The sequence below is a fragment of the Drosophila pseudoobscura genome, chromosome X (assembly GCF_009870125.1).
Source record: "Drosophila pseudoobscura strain MV-25-SWS-2005 chromosome X, UCI_Dpse_MV25, whole genome shotgun sequence".
Taxonomy (NCBI): Eukaryota; Metazoa; Arthropoda; class Insecta; order Diptera; family Drosophilidae; genus Drosophila; species Drosophila pseudoobscura.
Window position 1 is genome coordinate 56,058,939 of NC_046683.1, and position 20,431 is coordinate 56,079,369.

Consider the following 20,431-nt stretch of genomic DNA (forward strand, 5'->3'; position numbering starts at 1 on the left):
GTCGCATCATTTTTAAAACGAGAAAGATGAAGAAGAACAATAAACAACTAACAAAATGGCAACATATTAGATTAAAACTGACGAAAAATGCTATGTGCAGCATTTTGAATAGAACAATACCATGATTATTATTGTAACGGCACATCAGGGAGGATATTCGTATGGAAACGATAATAAGATCGACCAAATTTTCGGTATATTTTGATGTCGAAATGGAGTTAAAGGTATATTAAATTTGCATTTATATCCATGTCACTCATTCACTTTCAAGCAATTTCTCTTAGGCGCGCTCCACTCATATACAGTGGAGCGATGGCGGAACTGCTTTCTTTAAAACGGTTATTGACTCTTTTTGCTCTCTTCAAATCAGTTATGGCTTTCTTTTTCGATCTCCTTGAATCGGGTACTGAATTGTTATGATTATTTTATGCTTTGACCTTTTTTTTAAACCTAATTTCGTGGTATTTTTATGCAAAGATGAAGGATAGGATAGAACTACAAGAGTAATTATTATTTGAAATATTTTCGGCGGTTTAACTTAAGTTGTATCCAATTGAAATAAATATATTTACGCTTTATTTTGAAAATTATATATTTCTGAGGGTCAAACGGTATATTTTATCATAAATACCCCAAGAAAATAGGAACGATTAATCTCTTACGTTTTTTTTACCTTTTTCGGTAAAACCTTTTTTAGGCAAAATACGATAAAAGAATGTTTTTAAAATAAACCAATCAAGGAGACAATAGGTTAATTAATCATATAAAATTATGTATCCAGGGCTGAGAGATCTATCTAGCTAGTAATATTCGACGCAATATCAAAAACGAGGAATATGTATAACAGAACTTGAATTCTTCAGTATATTTACGGTATTTTTTGAAAATGAGACGATCTATTTTGGTATATTTCTGAGGGTCGGACCGTACATTTTATCGTTAAGTCCGCGGTCACACTGGCCACCCCTAAAATTTTTGTATTGATTGTGTGTGTTTTGGGCGAAATAAGTTTTATTGAATTTGGAGCAGTGAAACAGTTTTTTTTTAAGAAAAATGTGCATAAAATGAATGTGTAACTCGTATTCAGGTAAAATATATATATACAGAATTGTGAAAATGTTAATTATGCATCCGTAAACAGACACGGATGTGCAAACAAATGTAAATATCGCTCATTGTAGTATATGTGCATATAACATGCATACATATATACACATGCAGGTGCATTAAAAACATAGAATAGTGAACATATGTATACATTAATACACGCAACGATCAGAATTAAAATACGTACATTCATATATACTCTATATATTAAGGAGCTTGCACGTACCTATTATGTACATATATACATACATAAATTTGTGCACAACTATTCGCATTCGTTCGGTCGTGAGCATGCGACTCGTTTGCACTAGTGAAATCGTCCACCACTGGGTGTCGTCCTTGCGCTACCAAAGGACAGGGCGGACGCTTTATCTGAAATGTTTGTTTTTTATACGAGGTAATACTCATAATATTGAATTGCTGTATTCTTGCCCAGCATCATTTGCCGAGACGATATTGTCCGTCCTTGCCTTCATCTTGTTTGTCGCCTAGTTCTCAGAGACTATAAGTGCTCAAGCAGCCGAATTTTGTGTTCAAATCAAACTGATTAAAAATGTGTCCCCTAAAATGTGCAAGGTAAAAGAACACCGCTAATGCCGCTAGGGGTAATGCTAATAGGGGTTTTGTCGTATGCAAAATCGTGGCAATCGAATCATTATTATAGCCAGTATAAAGTAGCTCTTATCTTTCACACTCTCTCCCAGAGTGGCCTAGCACTATGGAGACTCTCCCTCTAGATTAGGCTCTGGAGCAATCAGATTTTGTGCAAAAGCTTATGCTTATGCAATTTTGAAGATTCCAAGTTTGTGCGTAACTGCAGAGAGAAACCGCTTTTCATATGGGGTTGAAGTATAGAAAGGTAATTATTAGGTTCTCTATAAATCTCAATGACCTGAATTCTACTGGAAAAAATACATATTCGTATTTTATGCAGGAAAATTATCGATTAAAACAATGCGAAAATCTAAAATTCTACTGCAGGGCTTAAGTAATATAATAGTATAATTTTTCAGTGGTTTCATTATAACTATCACTATACAAATATAAGCAAACGATGAGTATTTGTATACTTATTAATAAGTATTTGCTAGTATCTAATAATAAGTGTGTATAGTATATCTAATAATAAGTAGTGCCGCACATCTTATACATAATAGGCCAAATACATTGCAATTACTTTTATTAAATGCAACATTTTAATTCTCATATTTACAGCAACTCAATAACCTTTATGTGGTCAATAATGGTCTTTGGATTGCAAGACGGAAAACCTTATGATGTGAGTAAAATAAAACATAGTTCATAAGTGTAAATTATTGCATGGATACCCCATTAATTGCTCCAAGCGTCAGCGCAGGGCTATTGCTCGGGTTGCGCGCAGATTTGTTCATTTTGGGCCGCCTAAAAGGCAATTAAACTTTAGGCCCTGATACCAAAAAGAGCAATACTACTCGTACATAAACATCGATTTCAAATGCTAATCGTATTTCATAAACTGGTGATCTAAGCTTTACTTGTTCTACAGCAGCAGATCTCAGCAGACAAACATTTTTTTAATATTAAATGGTTCCTTTTTTTAAACTGTTTAATAGCGAGGATGGCGAGGCGAAGATATATTGACAAAGAGCCCTTGTTTTAAAAGCTTCTGCATGGAAACTAATAAAGGTTCGTTGCTATTAGTCTTGCATTCGACCTTTTTGATTTGTTATGATACAGTGTAATCTGATTGTAATCTGAGCTGCTTAATTTAAATCCATACAACTATGGATTTCATCTTTACTAAATATCTTTCAGACATGCAAAAACCAAAAAGAAAAATACATTGTGATATTTGCATATACATATATGCATACAAATTAAAAGTCTGTGGCTAATTTTAGTCACCCAAAAAGAGACTAGTTTTCAGAGAAGCTGTAATGTAGTTGTAGGTGCGATCGAAAGATTTCACCAAATGAGACTAAACCGAATGTTTAGAATTCTCTAAATCGATGAAATAAACTTGGCAGACTAATCCGATAATGATCATGGGGTTTTTTTTTCGTACCAATTATCTTTCTACCAATCCTTTTTTTTTTAGAGCTTTCTGCCTTAATTGCTCAATATAATTTCACTACGTGATAATAAGCGCGTAATTTCTAATGCACAAATTAAAACATTTATGCAATTATGAAAAGTATTGAATATTAAATGTTTCAGCTCGGGATTTGCTGTCGATTTACTGTTGCAACGCCCATAGCAGAACAATTAAAATTTATTAAGTAACAAATGAACTAAAATAAGTTACTTGTTAAAGTTTTTTTTGTAAAGGAATTTCTTGCTGTGAACGAAGTTTGTCTTAAGAATAGCAGCAGATCCATTCCAGTAGAGAGAGAGAAAGAGCTAATTAATCTTTACAAATGAAATTATTTTTATATATTTAAGTTACATTTGTATTAGCGCCAAATTAATATTTGGTGAATTGTGCCTATGGCAGAATGTATGAATGTATTTTAAAAATGATGATTTGGTGAATCTTAAGCATTTTAAGCAGGTAAGAATTAAATTTGTTAACAAACAAAAAAGAATAAGTTTTTGATATTCATCTGACCAGACATTACATAAAAATTAATCGAAAAAACTGTAACAGTTTGGCAACCCTATTTCGTTATGCTTAACACACAAAAAGAAGCAAAAAGAACCCTTAGCGTGTAGAGAAAAATATGGTTAACCAATAATCGTCCTGTATAGAGACGAGAATTTACGCGCATGCGCCTGAACGCCCGATTCCTTCAGTCCTTTGGTACACATCAGGTTGGAAATGAAATATACAAGTTAATAGAGCCCAATACAATTTTTTTTCCTCACGTATTATAAAGAAAAATTGACGAGTCGAGTCGTCGCTCGTTCAAACGTTATATGTGTGCTTTATATCGTGGTTTAATTGATAAATTCATGCACACCGGAGCGTTAACGTTAACGTAATGCAATAAGATGCTTTCGAAAATATCGATTTAAAGTTGGTTTTTGTTCAAAAACAAACACCAGGTCAAATGTGAAAAGTACTGGCAAGGAAAAGCCATTGAATACGTTTAGAATATATTGAAATAAATAAGTATAAGCCTTTAGTAAGTTACTAACAGAACAGTGCAAAGCAAAACAATGGGATGCTTGAGTAGTAAAGACCGTTTAACTAAAGAAGACATGGAGTTTTTGAAAACCCACACAAGATACGATGAAGCCACCATTAAAGAGTGGTATAAAGGATTTAAGGTGAGTAAACGACACTTGCGACGACCCTTGTGGCTTGGAACAACAACAAAAATCGTCTAATTGTGTTTTCTTTTTGTATATAGCAAGATTGCCCGAACGGGCGTTTGACGCCAGCAAAATTTGTCGATATGTATAAAATGTTTTTTCCATCCGGAAATGCGGAGGAATTTTGTGACCATGTTTTTCGTACATTTGATATGGACAAAAATGGATATATCGACTTCAAGGTAATTGTTTTATTTTTATTCTATTCAGAAAACAACACACACATGCTACATTTTCCGATTCCTAACATCTGCTGTGTTTTGGGAGTGGGTTTTTTTTTGTATTTTTATTCGTGCAGATGTCTGCAACAGGCAGAAGTAAGAGTTTTAAACACGAAAAGCTACATATATTCTAGGCGACTCAGCTATGTCCATCCTCCTGAATAAATGTACACTAAAATTCACACATAAATGGAATCGTATTTAATATTCAGACTTCGTTTTTTCCATCCAAGGGGGGCACAAAGGAAACCTCCCATAAATTAATAATATGGGGGTCCCTACAGCATAAGTACACACGCACCGAATCGGGGGTGCTCCGGCTCCAGATCAGAAACATATGTACATATATGGTTAAAGGTACTCGAGTCATTAGGCTAAAACACGTGTCTTGGGGCGGGGCTTGCCTATTGCACATCTCTTCGATTTTATAATAGATTTGTGGGGTCGTTGGCCTTGTTACTGGTTAGTAGGTTAATTTCTTCGGTTAGTTAGTTCTCTTTTCGTGGCCGGATTTGTGTTTGTGTGATAACCATTGTCAGGCTTTTCATATTTAAATCCATTCGATTCCATTAAATCATCCGAAGTTAGTGCTAAAGTAAAATATACTCATTATTAAATCTCTACGGAAACAACATCTTTCTTTTTCAGGAATTTTTACTTGCAATAGATGTTACTTCAAGCGGAACACCAGAAGAAAAGCTAAAATGGGCTTTTCGAATGTACGATGTTGATGGAAATGGTGTCATAGACATACAAGAAATGACCAAAATTGTTCAGGTATGAAATTTAACAACCAACTGATTAAACCTACTCCCATTGAAGCAATCCAGACCCACATGGGGAATAATAAAAAAAAAAGCTCGAGAATGTAAAAGCAAAATACATGTCGTGTGCATGACGAGACACATTTTTGCTCGACTTTAAACTGGGATTAAGTCTCGGTCTCACGAATGCTAACAACAAAATACATTTCGTGTGCTTGACGATTCACACTGATGCTCGTAAATGAGTGGCGTAAACATTAATGATGTTGCTAGTATTCAGTTGAAGCAGTCTTCCAGTAAAAATTCTGCCGTAGCATAACCTTATCCATATCTTGCATTGAAGTCATATAGCACTTCATTTTATTCTCTTGTGATCCCGATGGCACACTTGATTGTCTACATCGTACTTTATCAGGGGTATTTTTTTTGCTAATTTCTCAATAGTTCCCTAAATAAAAACTGAAATTATTCCCGACGTTTAAAAGCTGCTCTGCTATATCTAAAACATTTAAATATTAAATGAATGGTCTCAGCAATTTAGAAAAAACACTTTATATTTTGACTTGCCAGAATATTCCTCATTCATACATTTGTGTATTGTTACAGGCAATTTATGATATGCTTGGAGCGTGCTCATCCAATCGTCCTGCAGACTCCGCGGAAGAACGAGCAAAAAATATATTTGCTAAGATGGACGAAAATAATGATGGTCAATTAACGCAAGATGAGTTTTTAAAAGGATGCTTACAAGATGAAGAGTTGTCCAAAATGTTGGCGCCATAAACAATTATATCCTACAATATGTGTGTATTTGATGAAATCAGTAATGAAATGTATAAATATTTAATTTATATTTCTTATACTAAAATTAAACTATGGAATCATTAAAATATTTGCATTGTATAAGTCTCATTCCAATTTAGAATTACATCTAAACTTGGTCAAATATCAAAACTACTCTAATATGGGGATGCTAATATCACTGGGCCCAATGCGGAGCCGCAGCTAATATAAACTCTTAACTTTAATAAATGCTCTTTATCTAGTATCTGCTACGACGATATCTTTTAATAACTTTTAATAATAACGCATCATATGCACGTATACTTATAGATTATAAGAGGTTATTCCTTTTTTTAAGTCTTCTTTTTTTTTTTAATACATTGTCTAATCATCAACTCTGTCTTAAACTAATAATCTAACTGATTGGGAGCAATGTCAATTTTTATTTTCGAATATTCTCGACAGCTCACAACATTTTGGTGACCCCGACACGTGATTTATGTAAGCGGTGGTCATGCTCCCATCGCTAACTAGCTCTCTGGCCAGTTTCGTTTTTGAAGTAGAGATCGATACATAAAATTATTCTCATTGGCTGTGCATTAAATGACTACGAGATTGTTCTCAGTATATGATCCTTTGCTGGCTGTGTCTGTCTTTCTGTCAATAGTGTCTCCACTATTTGGCTATTCTATTAGGTTTTCTTGTCGCTTTCATATTCTATTGCTGTGCTCGTCTTGGTCAGAGACTGTGTACAGAGAGACTTGGTCAGAGACGATCATAGCAGCAAGATGATAAGTCGAACGTGGTCGTTGATGTTGGCGAGCGCGAATGAGAAAGAAATGTTTTGAATATTTGGCATAGAAAGAAGGTTTCGAAAGGCTTGGAAGTCAGTAGAATTCAGTCGAAAGTAGCTCTGTGTGGGGACAAAGAGGTTATGATTAGAGTGGTTTTATTGTAGTGGTAACCTGACAATTAGTAACCGAAACCCAACACAGACAAAATATTCCTTAAGGTCTACTTATACTTTTCCTTATACCTATACTTATACTTATTCTTATACTTATACTAATACATCGGCCTTATTGTGCGTAGGTGACTTCTGATAAGAACTTATGCGATTTTCTAATAGCGTGCTGTGTATGCTGAAAACCAAGTAAAGGCTGCACGGAATGGATGATTAGTAATTAAAGGATGTTCTGGCATCACATATATCTGATTCTGGACATATTTTATTTTAGTCTGCTTCCTCTGCATTACGCTCCCAATCTCCCAATATCTCATGATCAAGTTTCGAGCTTCGGCATATTCGACAAAAAGAACGTGGGAATAGAATCGGTAGACCAGCTATAGCTTCCAAATTTCCACACACACGTCCGTTAACACTGAAGCACGTATGCTCAATGATCGCTGGGTTGGGTTCAATTTCCGCTCTGATGGCGTCAGACCATTTTCTGGCGGCTGACAAGCATGTAAACATGGTTTCTCCACTTAATGAGCTTCTTGAGTGTTGAGAGCTCAAATCAAATAGTTCAAAATTAGCAACCTGTTAGCTCCTGTTAAAAAAAAAAATACTCCCTTGATGTATTTGAACTCCTTTGCCTGCTCGCAAGGCCAGGGTCTTGTGTTGCGATTTTTGAGCGAAATTGTTGCATTCTTTACTTATTTACTAGTCTAAGTTACGGTCGGGCTTACATAGTACTGAGGATCTGTTCGAGACTCGCTGGCGTGGACAAATGGGTTTGACTTGACCGATTCACTTTATTAATACTCGTTGTAATAATTTCTTCAGATATTTCTTAATCTTATATATGTATATTCCATTTACAGATTACTCTATAATGAAATTGGTCTAAAAAAATGGGAAAGCAAAATAGTAAACTTAAGCCGGAAGTTTTGGAGGACCTTAAACAAAACACAGAATTCACAGGTAAGTTTTTAATTTATATATTTAACGATATAGAGACATGAAAACTCACCCTTAACTGCTTAGCCTCGCTGGAAGAGAAAGAGAGTGAGACGGAAGAATCACCCACGTATGGATACTTTAAGATCCGCTAATTTGATGCTTAATGGATCTTATTTGTTCCTGGATTTACACTCTTTATTTTGCGGAGACACCGTACTCGTCTGCGGTCTGCGATTGTTTTTTTTCTAATGCACCTCTTATATGTCAGCTGTTGATGGTTCAAACCATACGAGGGGCTAGGGTTCGGGTTTTCCCGGCTTACTTTTGTCGATAATTTCCGCATGAAGTCTAGAGGGAAGGCTAGAATTTGTTCGTAAACTTGGTCTCCGTGACGTTTTTGGGGGCAACAACTTGAACGGGTTTTCCCGACCAATCTGGCTCGATTCCGTACACATCCGGATCTTTGCTACGTATTCCTTCTAGGTTTCATACACTTCCTGCGTCACGACAACTGGTACTTCATGGATAGGTAGTCCTCTAACATCTTGCTATTCTTAGGCCTCCGGAGCTCTAGAAAAATATTTATGCCGAATTCATGATTTATTATAACCATTTTTCAGATGCTGAAATCCAAGAATGGTATAAAGGTTTTCTTAAGGACTGCCCAAGTGGTCATTTGTCTGTAGAGGAGTTCAAAAAGATATATGGAAACTTCTTTCCATATGGCGATGCAAGCAAGGTAAATAGTTTTCCAGATAATTTCCAGATTACCAAACAGCCCAATAAGCTAAAACATTTTCTTTGATTTTCTCATTAGTTTGCAGAACACGTTTTTAGGACGTTTGATGCAAACGGCGATGGCACCATAGACTTTAGAGAGTTTTTGTGCGCACTAAGTGTGACATCACGAGGTAAACTCGAGCAAAAACTGAAATGGGCATTCTCCATGTATGATTTAGATGGAAACGGATACATATCGCGGCAAGAAATGCTGGAAATCGTTACAGTAAGTATTTAACAAAAATAATATTTTTGAGTCTTTGTTAAGAGAAGCGACTAAACATCTATATAAGTATCACTGGGAGAGCGCTAGAGAAAGAGAGAGTCGGGAATACATGCTGCTTAGCCATAATGGAAGAGAGCGCGAGAGACAAAACAATAGAATCGCTAGATCGCTGATGTTAAAAATAAACTGATTACCGCTTGCCAGTTCCTTGGAAATGAATCATCTAGGAAATGTTTAATACTAATTTATTTTTCCTCCTTTAGGCAATATATAAAATGGTTGGTTCGGTCATGAAAATGCCAGAGGACGAAAGCACTCCAGAAAAACGAACGGACAAGATATTTCGCCAAATGGATCGAAACAAAGATGGGAAATTAAGCTTGGAAGAGTTTATAGAAGGAGCCAAAAGTGATCCTTCAATAGTTCGATTATTACAGTGTGATCCACAGTCCCATTAACTGAAATAATATTGAAAAGCAAGCAATAATCATTTAATTGTATAGTGTAATTGCAAATTAAATTGTTTTTATTTCAGTGTGGAAATTATGTAAATTTCTTTTTAATAAATAGTTCTTATAATATTATATAATATTTAAATTATTAAATTTGTCTTTTTCGAACCACCATACATACGTTTTTATATTTTTCTTTTGAACTGAAAATGCTGAAATGGTGGTATGTCTGGTTACTCTGGTGCATAGGTAAGGCAGGTGGTTAGGTATTTGCACGACATGCAGATAAACCGTGTGGTCGGTAAGTGACTCTAGATACATCGACTCTAGATACATAGTACATCTTTGGTGTTCGTTGCATACGTTCCGATATAGCCGATATCTGGATCAAATGGTCTGCTTAGCTATAGGACTGTCCCATGTCCAGAATTAAATCAATGCCAAAGATTAGTTCCAAAGATGGTATATTTGATGTTGTAGAATTCAAAAGTATTGCGTCGCCTACATACGCCGTGACAGCACATTTGGTAACAGCGCATATCACATATAGATAAAGGATGATAATGGAAGCTCCGAGCGATAGAAAGCACATATAATCTGTAACGCGTCTTATCAATATAATTTACCGCACGACATTCGACCTTCACTAAGGGCAGGTCCAATATATGCGGAATCGAAGTGCAGGTGACTTTTTAGCAAACTTTTTCTTTAGATGTCGACAGAAACACTCAAAAATTAACAATCGTGCCGTCAAAATTGTGTGATATCACTGAACTATCACAAACCCAGTTCGGTGATGCTAGAAATGTATCGGCTATACTCTCAAAATACAACATTAGTAGCCGTCTTACCCCCATATTTATTTTAAGCACACTTTAATCCTTCAATTATACATATAAATCTATGGAAAGCAGAGGCCAGGTCGAGTTTCATTTAAGTGTATAAGCAAAAAAGTGAGTCCTATGGAAGCGCACAGTTTTTAAAATATATTTTCACAATGGTATAGAATATAATATAAATACAATTTCAACAAGACAAAACAAATCAGCCATATCAATTGACTTCTCTATTCCTTTGCATAGTTTAGTATATAAGCATTCATTTTCTATATTCAGAGCACATTCATTTAACTTTGCAATAATCTTAGAGTGATTTCAAAACTGTTCTGAAGCGGTCCAGAACAATGTTGGCATGGTATTTCTTGAACACTAAGGCTGGACGGAAGCGAATGGATATATCTCCACATCCACCTGTTTGAACACCGGTATGCCTTAGAGCGGTTATAATACGATCCCTCACATTTGTATTGGTGCAATTAATAGCCAAAAATGTTCCACGTCCACGGGTTGAGTTAAGAATATTCGGGAATTCCTTTTCCAAGTTTAATAAACCGTCTTTTAGAACTTTTCCGGTTTCATTTACATTAGCCAATAGCTTTTCCTCCTGTATTACTTTTATGATTTCCTCCAACAGAAGCACCTTTCCCGGGTCTCCCATCCAAGTGTTAAAAATTCGATATGGCTCATTGGGTACAAAATCATCATTATGGAAATAGCCACCTAATTGTAACTTTTTGCTAAAGGTAACAACATCGGGCGGTTGCTCGAAATTAAAGTGTTCATGGCACCAGAACTTGCCAGTGCCGCCGCCTCCAGTCTGAACTTCATCGATTAAGAGGGCAACACCCCTCTTCTTGCAAATACTTTGAAGGCCTCTGAAAAACTCTGGCGACGCTTCATTATCACCTCCTTCGCTCTGAATAGGCTCGATAGCAACGCCGGCAACGGGATTGCTTTTCTTTGTGTATTGTTCAATAAGATCTTCCACTTCACTCAGACACTTTTGGTCTTCTTTTTTGTTTTCCGCCACATTTTCATCTAGAGGATATTTGTATTGGGGAAATGATGCTACAGGCCAATCAAATGATGGAATATCCATTTTATGAATATACTTTGAGTGAGTTGTGGAGAGTGCTCCTAAGGTGCGACCATGGAAGGCTCCTTTGAATGATAAAATGCTTAGTTGGGGGGAGCCTGGGGCCTGGTTTATCATACACGAGCATTTTTCCTGTTCCGTAAAGGCTGCCGTTCCACGAACTTTATTTTGATACCTGGAAAAAATTTGTTTAAGAATTAGAAATATATGTTGAAGTGGCTTTAATCGCTCATAACAAGTCCCCCGCCTTAAGGATGATTACCATTGGCAACGGACAGAAGGTTTTCTTTTATTTCCCATAATAAAACAGAACCATAAACAAACTTACCATATAAAAATGCTTTTATATGCATTTTCGTTTGAGCATGACCCACACATCATAGTAGTAATTTTATTTAATCCTTTTGGGGCAATATTCATCAAAATAGAATGAAGTTTTTCCGGCCATTCTTTTCCGGGAAAAACCCCAAGTGCGGGTCTGTTGATTAAAGCTGAAAGCACGAAAGAATTATTCATAGTATACTTTTCTATATTTAAAAAACACAGAAATGCAAGCGATTGCAGTTAATCGTTCCTTTATCTCCCCATTGACCCACATCAAAAAATGCTTGTAACTTACTTTTTAGATTTTTCTCATCTTTGAAAACGTTAATGAGTCTGGGATGATTGTAGCCCAAAGGTACAGAGGAAATTTGGGTGTAAACATCCAGTAATACATTTCCGTCAACATCGCAAATGTAGTTTCCAGCGGACTTCTCGTAATCGGCAAACAACTGTATGGTACCGGTGCTCTGTAAAAGAAGTGTTTGCTCTTGGTAAACATTACGACTAATATACATACATATTTTTTGATAATCCATACTTAATAATAATAACAATTAATCTAATATATTAAAGGGTATGGGCATAATAATCATATATGTATATAAATCATATTGCTCTTTAGTCTGAAGTCAACCGTTGCCATTGACAACCCAAATGAAAAAGCCGGAGAAAAATCGATGGAAAATTCGGCATGGAAACGAAACAAGAGCATTTAAAAAGAAAGGACACCTGGAAAAAGCTGACTTAAATAATCACTAAGCAGACTGTATGACATTAGTTTTGTAGAATTGTGTACCCATTACATAAATTTTATAAAAAAGGATGTTCACTTTCACTTCCTGGCCGTTCATCACGTTTATTCTTTTAGACTCTTAGCACATCATGCTTTAAACTATGAGCCAAAGAATGTATTGTATGCATGTTGAGAATACAAAATACAAATCACCTGAACAGCATCCAGTTTATCCTTTAGCTCAAGGGACTTCGGTCCTGGTATGGCCTTGCTTTTCACAATAGGTTCCTTGGGCTCTTGGATTGTTGAGTATCTATTACAGCCCAATCGATACACATCTAAAAACAAAATTTGTTTTAATTAATTTTAACAAACTGTGATACATATCTGCATTTGTATATGTAGCTTTTACGAACTTTGCTTTATCAATGTATTCAATAACAAATGCCTCATGGTTATCTTTTGATTTTTTTTTATTTATTATGAACGAATTGATCAATAAGAGAGCTGAAGCGCCACTAGTATTCAACAGAAAAAAGATTATTATGCAGAAAGCACACGTATAAATTAACTTTGTTTGTATGTATCCTTGTTTGGATCTACAAAAATCAAAATGTGCTATCTCCGAATTAGGCAACAGAGTAGAATACATCATGGTTATGCGTCGTTTACATATGTAACTTCACATGAAAGCATAAATATTTTAAATTTAATAAAGTTGATTACACTAGGCAACAAAATTGAACCTTTTATTTGCGCTTCGATTTAAATTTGTTTATATGAATTACGGGTTTTTTTTTTTTGCTAAGGTTATTTTTTTAAGTTTTCAAAACGGCTATTTACTTTCATGTTTCTGGAAAATATAATATAAAGCAAAACTGATAATTTTCTGCAATTTTTTTTTTCAAAACGTTTGTTTTAAAAACTTTGTAAAAACTTGACCATAATTTTACATGCCCCCAAACTTTTTAGAAAAATTTGGTTTGGTTCGAAGCGTAAATATGGTACTGCATAGTGTTATTAGCCATGCTCCAGTTATGTGCTCCAAAAGTGTTTGCAAATCGCAAGATTCTTAAGAAGCTTGCAATTTCAAAATTGATTTGCATACACCACATAAATATACATTTTTAATAGTTGGCAGTCTCCCGTTTTACTTACTTTTGCGTTTTGCGTTTTCAGCCAAAACTTTTCGTTTTTACGTGCTCCCGATTTCACAAATATTTTGTATCGATATGTTCCGTTTTCTCAACGAACCTGGCACGCAAAAACAGATGACATGGTTACTTCTAAATATACGGCGTGATAAAAATAATGCATTTTTCAACTGATTGCTTTGTAGAAAAAAGTAAAAAATTAATATATTGCACTTACGTTTTAAATTAATTGTGTCGGTAAATAGCTGTATTTATCCAGATTTTCTTTTACGCGTATGTTACGAGTCCAATCCGAGCTGGTACGAACACACGCTGTTATGCGCGAAAATGTCGAATCGATATCCGAATCGGGCTGCGTCAGCTGTTAGCACGAAAACGCAATGTGTTGTTGCCCAATTATTTCAAAGCAAAATTTGATGTTGAGTTAAACAAAATATTTTTAAATACGGCACAAGCCAATCTGCCCTGGTAATGGTATACAATTTATAGTAATGCGACAATAAGTCATCTATTATTTTTCCTTTTTCAACTAAGATTCGTTTTGTTGTAAAAAAATTATTTTTTTTTTTATTTCTGCACGGAAAATGATTCCGTTGTGAAAACTAAACAAACCTTGCGCTTTGAGAAAACGGGAGCAGTAATTTATCTGTTTTCAAAAGTAAATCGGAAAATTTATGTGAAAGTGAAAACCGGAGCCTGCTTGAAGTTATCAATTTAATACAATATCAAACACCTTAAGGTAAGGTATGATGGGAAAAAGCGAGTGGTGAAGACAGATAAGAGAGTTGGTACATTGATCATGTTCCAGATATGAAAAGTCAACATATTCTTTTAAGACACACTGGGAGAGAGAAGCAGGCTGCAAGAGGCAGGAACCAACCACGGGAAATTGTTCTCTTTTTTCTGGCTACTATGTTGTGTAATACCAACCAATTTAGTGTCTGCCTAAAATAGTATCCTCCTTATAATTGTGCCGTTCTTTCGGTAGAACCAACCCCTTTAGGAGAAAGAATACATTTTGCAAGCTTTAAATCCGTGACTCCCGAATCACGGTTGCACGTTTTGCGAGTTGATCTAAAATCATACAAGTAGATTGCTGTACAGCTTTTTCATTATCCTATTTGTGGAGCTTTGACAAATCCGTCATGTGGAGATATTTAGTGCTTAGTAGCGTAAATGATGTCTATAATTATTACCACTTTCTCTTTTTATTCTTCTTTTTAGAAGCTAGCGTTCAAAAATACAAAAGGATATTTCATATATTTTGTATTTTTCTTTTGACTGAAGCCGTATTTCTGATGTGATCAAACCGAACAATTTGGAATAGAAACAGTGGCATCATGCACATTGTAGAAATCGCATATCTTCGCATGCTGTTGTTTGCGTGAAAATGGTGATAATTTCTGGTAAAAAATGTTTAAACTATTTCAGAGCTGATATATATATTTTTCAATAAATTTAAATCTGAATACTGCAGACATTCACATTAATTAGAGGCTTTTTCTAGAATTTATACATATCCCATCAGAAATAACACTGTGCCAATTCCATTGTTTTGAATCTTTCAATGAATCTAGTTGTCACTTGACACAGAACAGAGTCGATTTGGAAAGCAAAAATATCGTTTGCATTTGATGTGATAAAAAAATACACATACATATAGTTTAAGCGGAAAAATATTTTTTGATATGCTCGAAATGAATAAAACTGCAATTGGAATTGCGGCTGGGGTTGCTGGAACTTTGTTCATTGGATATTGCATCTACTTTGACAAGAAACGCCGAAATGACCCAGAATATAAGAAGAAAGTCCGTGAGCGTAAGATTACCCTATTTGTAATGGTTAACTTGAATGAAACATGGTATTTTAATATATGAATAGGTCGCCGCCGCAGCAAAAAAACTGGAAATACTAAGGCAGGAATTCCAAATCTAAATGACCATGAAGCTATTGAAAAGTAAGTAAATCTACTCCAAAACATATTATATAAGAAGGACAGCACGTGCAGAAGTATACATTTCACATATGCATGCACATATATGTGTGTACGCACAATCAGAACAAACGATTTTTCGTAGACCTGTAAATAAACACATAATTCGGCTAATTGAAGTGTAATTCGCATAGGGATGTGCAGTTATCTAGATTCATACAGCTCGTTCCACGCTCTTAATGAGTCAACACCAGAGGTGATTAGCCTGTAGTAACGGTGTTAGTAGCATGCCAAATTACGAAAAGTTCTTGTGTTTTCTTGGGCAACAACAATTGGCAATCAATTATGCCGATCTATGCCCATAGGTCGTGCTTTGAACGCTACGCAGCAAGTTTTCCTTCAACATATTCTACCGATCGGCTACACAATCGATGTATTATTATTCAGCCTGGTTATATGTATAGTGTAGTTTTCCAATAATACAAAATCATTTAATCAAATAAATTTGTATTTAACTCTTTCAGATATTTTCTACAAGAAATTCAGCTGGGTGAAACCCTTATAGCCAGAGGAGATTTCGAAACTGGCGTAGAGCATTTGGCAAACGCGATTGTTGTTTGCGGCCAGCCGGCACGTTTGCTGCAAGTGCTACAATCGTCCCTCCCAGCTCAAGTATTTGCAATGTTGATTGTAAAAATGCAGGAATTCGGGAACCGAGCTGCGGAGTCGAACGATATACAGGTCAACGTGGGCGGACAACAAGTGGACAGCAAAATGCTAGACAGCTCATCGGGAGCTGGAATTGATGACCTGGAATAAAAATTGGAGATGGCCGTAAATACTATAATAAAATGTTCAACAATAGAAATTAAGGGCCTCATATTTTAGTTACGTTTCCAATACATACAAATAAATGTACGTACACTAAAGATTCACGCATGTACCCATTATTTTTCTTGTGTGCGGCCGTGACGCAAAAATTGTTAAATCGCATGCTATACATAGTAAAGCAGATCGTCAGGCCCACGTAAATAGGAAAAATAATTACGATATCTGTTTACTAGCTTAACTCAACATTAATCAAACCAGGAATGGAGTTATAATAAATTAATCGCCATACAAAATAAAACACGTAACGGCCTCAATAAATTGATGTATGTATATTAAAAATAAGAAATTTTAAAAAGTTGTTACCAAATATCTTTGTGCCACACGCAAATAACGGTCTGCGAGCTGTGGACTCTGGTACTCCTTGGATATCGCTGAAAGCGTTCACATCGCGACAGAAGTTCTCTCTTCCCCCGAATGATGGACCACTTTTGCACCTAAAAGTGGGTGGAATCGGAGCTCCCTATGGCGAGGATGCCCTCTGAGAGGTAACGCCGAATCGAACCTCTTTCTAAATCTTTAAACGTTCAAAACAAAAAAGTACAAATAAAAATAAATAAATTCAAACATTAAATCATATCTACCAGAATAATTATATGTAAAGCAAAATAAATGAATTGAACAATACAGCGAAATTTTTTCTGTCATTCTTCCAGCAAGCTGAAAACTTGACGATGAAATTACCTGAAGACGAGCGGGCAAGGACAACGGCAAGGATCGAGGCTCTACTTTATGGCCGGTACTCAATCAGTATATGTATTATATGTATATGTTATGTGATATTTTCTGTGTCGTTTGGTTTCGCTGCTCGCAAGAGGTACGAATTAATTTTTCGCCAAACAAAATGTTCGTAAAATTGTTTGTGAGCTTTTTAAACTCGATACTCAAAATGAGAATAGTGGTGTATTAGATTTGTGGTGAAAGTGGATGTGTGTAACGTCCAGAAGAAAGAGTTTCCGACCCCATAAAGTATATATATTCTTGATCAGTATCAATAGACGATTCGATTGAGCCATGTATGTCCGTCCCTATGAGCGTCTAGTGCTCGGAGACTATAAGAGCTAGAGCAACGACATTTTGTATCCAGACTTCTGTGATATGACGCTGATACATGTGTATTACGTCGCGCCCCCCTTCCGCTGCCACAATAAACGTAAATCTGTGGCAACCACAATTTTAAAGATTTAAAACCCACAATCATAGAGATGTACCAGATTGCCGAATCTGGATCAGATCGGATTATTATTATAAACAAAAGGAGCAAATCCTACATACATACATATACAGTGGATAAAAAGCGCCCTACACGTTCTGACTAATTTTCTGTCTCTCTCGCACGTACTCTTTGTCGTTCAATGTTAGCGCCGTCTCTCTATACTGACTAAGTATCGGGTTTGACAACGTTCTCCCTCGTTATATATTAGATTTGATCTATTTTTAATTTTTCTTTACACTTTTGTTTACGTCTGTCCCTTATTTTCCACTCTCCCACCACAGATCACACACTGCACGATGAAAAGTCTGAGAGAGAGAGAGAAAGAGAGAGAGAGAGACAGACGTCTCGTAGCCTCTGCAATGATCCGATCTGATGCAGATTCAGCAATGTGCTGGTTATGTTCTACGATCCTGCGTTTTTGATTTTCTCGTATCTCCAAAATTGTGGATGCCACTGATTTACGTTCTTTGTGGGAGCGAGGCGAAATTTTGAAATGCGCTTGTAACAATGTGATATCACAGGATTCCGCATAAGAAATGTATTTGCTCTAGTTCTTACAGTCGCTGAGATCTAGGCGCTCGGACAGGCGTGACATTCCTTCTGGGTGTTACACAATCCATTTTCCGCACAAATCTAATATACCCCCTTACTCTTTTGAGTATTGGGTATAAAAAGGAAATTTTAACACACCTGCACTGTGGCATTTGAAAAGTATAGTAAATTGTATTATAAATTATGGTAAATCCTTGCAATAAAATTCGATTCTCGTTGAAATAATACTATTTTCCATCCTTTGTAGTTTATCCATGCAATAAAATCATATCCTTGCTTTATGGCTAATTTTTGGTTGCAATAAAATTATTATCCTTCCTTTATGGTCAATCATCCGTCACCTCTCGCAATTAAATTGTTATCCTTCCTTTATAGTCAATTATCCGTCAACTCTTTATGGTAAGTCCTTTCTTTATGGTAAGTTAACCTTGAAATAAAACTGTTTTCCTGTCATTATGGTAGACTATTCCCTAAATTCCCTATCGCTGTAAAAATGTCCCTCTGAGGGAAATTTCTCGAAGAAATGTCCTTAAAATGTCCCATTATATTAACAGATATGTACAATTTCTCCTGCCGCTAGATTTCCCCTGCAACCGGATTCGAATCGAACCCTTATTGTTGGCGCGCAACTTGTATGACTTCTAAAGAAAGAAATTTACGGTTGTTACAACATAAATTGAAATGATATTGGGAGTCCACTCCACGCAACCAACACAGGCGACAGGCGCCTAGAAGAAGGCTAAGGAACAGTTAAATTTCAGCTCTCTTCGACTGCGGTTTATAACGGGATATAATACTCGTCCTGTACTGAGAGACTCGCGTCGGTCGCGTGAAGAGCTTTCAATCGAATAAATAAAAAAATGTGTTTCCATCTAAAAGCGACGTTCTTCTCACATACATAAATATGCCATAAAGGATACGACATACAAATGTATACTATGTACGTCTTGGATGCACGAGTATGTGTATGTTCAAGTGATGTTTTTTTTTTGGTTACTAATAATAACACAAAATCGTACAAGCTCTGAGATATGTACATACATGCATATATAGTGCTCTAATACTACAGAAATAAATTTAAAAATCTATGTGGACGTGATAAGCGGTTGCATAACATTGTGAAAGAGTTTAATTAAATTCAATTAAAAGATTACAATTTCCAATCTAATGTTTCCTGCTAGAAAGACAGTGGCTATATGGATAACGATGAACTGCAAGTGTTCAATAGCCGGTTCTTTAAAGGATACAAAATATTTATATAGTACCTCTTGACGCCCCAACAAACAAAGAAATAACCACAATATGCTAAATTACTCCCATTTTCATGAAGTTGTAATCGACTTGAATTTGTTAGCCGCAACAGCTTTAACCAGCATAGAAGAGTCAGGCAATAAACAAAATTCATGGCAACTTAATTCTCAGACATAGAATAGATATAGATATCTATGTACAAAAAGAATGGTAGACACACTTACAAAATATTGAAGATACCCTGTTCTTAAGGAGAATGGCTATTTAATTGGTATTTTCAACTCCGGCTGTAATAATTATCCAATCACAACAATGTTCCATATCTTCAAAATTCTAGATACCAAAGGGCTGTCTGGTTTTTTTTAAATGTGGTGGCGGAAATTCTTTCTTTTGCCCTTGAACTTTTCGAATTGCATGTGAATTAATGATTGACTGTATGATATGATTGTCAAAGGGGGGTTTTGGTTGGGACCATTCGAGTATATAAACAGCCGCTGTAAGGAACTCTGTTTACTCTGTTCGAGTATACCTATACATGAAAGTCGCACCAGCAAAATTAATCTTAATTAAACTTTGGATTAATATTGTGGTTTGGCTTGACTTTTTAGCTCCGTACGCCAAGAAAATTACGAAACAAAAAATTGGATGAACATAGAAAACAGAATACAAATATTAACCAATTAAATACAAATTTGTATCACTTGGTGCACTTTCTAAGGAATCTACACTGAATATGTTGGGTAATTTCCATGCAAACTTTTTATATTTAAGAAGTTGGAAAAAGTTAATTAAATCAAAAGGTGCGACTTGCTCTACTTCGAAGAAGAGTCGATGAAAAAGTAACTAAACTAGGTGTTCAGAGAAGAATGGAAACCAAAAGAAATTCCTATATTTCCGAGACATAGGATGCCC

The 20,431-nt window shown here is 35.6% G+C and overlaps 4 protein-coding genes across 5 annotated transcripts; 3 read left to right on the forward strand and 1 right to left on the reverse strand.

Annotated features, from left to right (window-relative positions):
- The first annotated feature begins 1,012 nt into the window (after positions 1-1,012).
- On the forward strand, positions 1,013-6,434 carry LOC117184695 (neuronal calcium sensor 2). Of its 2 annotated transcripts, XM_033383346.1 has the most exons (6): positions 1,013-1,087; positions 2,323-2,386; positions 3,304-4,356; positions 4,440-4,583; positions 5,271-5,399; positions 5,993-6,278. In XM_033383346.1, the coding sequence occupies exons 3-6, from the start codon at positions 4,246-4,248 to the stop codon at positions 6,167-6,169; spliced, it is 561 nt and encodes a 186-aa protein (XP_033239237.1). In that variant the 5' UTR covers positions 1,013-1,087; positions 2,323-2,386; positions 3,304-4,245; the 3' UTR covers positions 6,170-6,278. The 2 variants fall into 2 exon arrangements, with proteins under 2 accessions (XP_033239237.1, XP_033239238.1); XM_033383347.1 differs by lacking the exons at positions 3,304-4,356; positions 4,440-4,583 and having other exon boundaries at positions 1,035-1,087; positions 5,993-6,434.
- On the forward strand, positions 1,013-9,627 carry Nca (neurocalcin homolog). The gene is made up of 6 exons (XM_033383345.1): positions 1,013-1,087; positions 2,323-2,386; positions 7,997-8,096; positions 8,696-8,814; positions 8,893-9,081; positions 9,345-9,627. Exons 3-6 carry the CDS (start codon positions 8,027-8,029, stop codon positions 9,537-9,539), a joined length of 573 nt encoding a protein of 190 aa, XP_033239236.1. The 5' UTR covers positions 1,013-1,087; positions 2,323-2,386; positions 7,997-8,026; the 3' UTR covers positions 9,540-9,627.
- Positions 9,628-10,460: 833 nt separating this feature from the next.
- Gabat (4-aminobutyrate aminotransferase) lies at positions 10,461-13,159 on the reverse strand. The gene is made up of 5 exons (XM_033383344.1): positions 12,942-13,159; positions 12,739-12,863; positions 12,088-12,259; positions 11,797-11,959; positions 10,461-11,643 (listed from the first exon to the last, which is right to left on the reverse strand). The coding sequence occupies exons 1-5, from the start codon at positions 12,976-12,978 to the stop codon at positions 10,677-10,679; spliced, it is 1,464 nt and encodes a 487-aa protein (XP_033239235.1). The 5' UTR covers positions 12,979-13,159; the 3' UTR covers positions 10,461-10,676.
- A 2,126-nt stretch (positions 13,160-15,285) lies between these two features.
- Tom20 (translocase of outer membrane 20) lies at positions 15,286-16,761 on the forward strand. Its single transcript, XM_002136758.3, has 3 exons — positions 15,286-15,497; positions 15,561-15,636; positions 16,137-16,761. The coding sequence occupies exons 1-3, from the start codon at positions 15,368-15,370 to the stop codon at positions 16,429-16,431; spliced, it is 501 nt and encodes a 166-aa protein (XP_002136794.1). The 5' UTR covers positions 15,286-15,367; the 3' UTR covers positions 16,432-16,761.
- The last annotated feature ends 3,670 nt before the right edge of the window (positions 16,762-20,431 follow it).

What these genes read in the sequence shown, in the direction of transcription:
- Tom20 (XM_002136758.3), top strand. Translation starts at nt 15,368, where the DNA reads ATGCTCGAAATGAATAAAACTGCAATTGGAATTGCGGCTGGGGTTGCT. An exon ending in TAAGAAGAAAGTCCGTGAGC is followed by an intron (nt 15,498 to 15,560) that starts GTAAGATTACCC and finishes ATATATGAATAG; the next exon opens with GTCGCCGCCGCAGCAAAAAA. An exon ending in GACCATGAAGCTATTGAAAA is followed by an intron (nt 15,637 to 16,136) that starts GTAAGTAAATCT and finishes TAACTCTTTCAG; the next exon opens with ATATTTTCTACAAGAAATTC.
- LOC117184695 (XM_033383346.1), top strand. Translation starts at nt 4,246, where the DNA reads ATGGGATGCTTGAGTAGTAAAGACCGTTTAACTAAAGAAGACATGGAG. An exon ending in AGTGGTATAAAGGATTTAAG is followed by an intron (nt 4,357 to 4,439) that starts GTGAGTAAACGA and finishes TTTTGTATATAG; the next exon opens with CAAGATTGCCCGAACGGGCG. An exon ending in ATGGATATATCGACTTCAAG is followed by an intron (nt 4,584 to 5,270) that starts GTAATTGTTTTA and finishes TTTCTTTTTCAG; the next exon opens with GAATTTTTACTTGCAATAGA.
- Gabat (XM_033383344.1), bottom strand. Translation starts at nt 12,978, where the DNA reads ATGAGGCATTTGTTATTGAATACATTGATAAAGCAAA. An exon ending in GAATACATTGATAAAGCAAA is followed by an intron (nt 12,864 to 12,941) that starts GTTCGTAAAAGC and finishes TTTTGTTTTTAG; the next exon opens with ATGTGTATCGATTGGGCTGT. An exon ending in TATAAAAGCATTTTTATATG is followed by an intron (nt 11,644 to 11,796) that starts GTAAGTTTGTTT and finishes AATTTTTTCCAG; the next exon opens with GTATCAAAATAAAGTTCGTG.
- Nca (XM_033383345.1), top strand. Translation starts at nt 8,027, where the DNA reads ATGGGAAAGCAAAATAGTAAACTTAAGCCGGAAGTTTTGGAGGACCTT. An exon ending in ACAAAACACAGAATTCACAG is followed by an intron (nt 8,097 to 8,695) that starts GTAAGTTTTTAA and finishes ACCATTTTTCAG; the next exon opens with ATGCTGAAATCCAAGAATGG. An exon ending in CATATGGCGATGCAAGCAAG is followed by an intron (nt 8,815 to 8,892) that starts GTAAATAGTTTT and finishes TTTTCTCATTAG; the next exon opens with TTTGCAGAACACGTTTTTAG.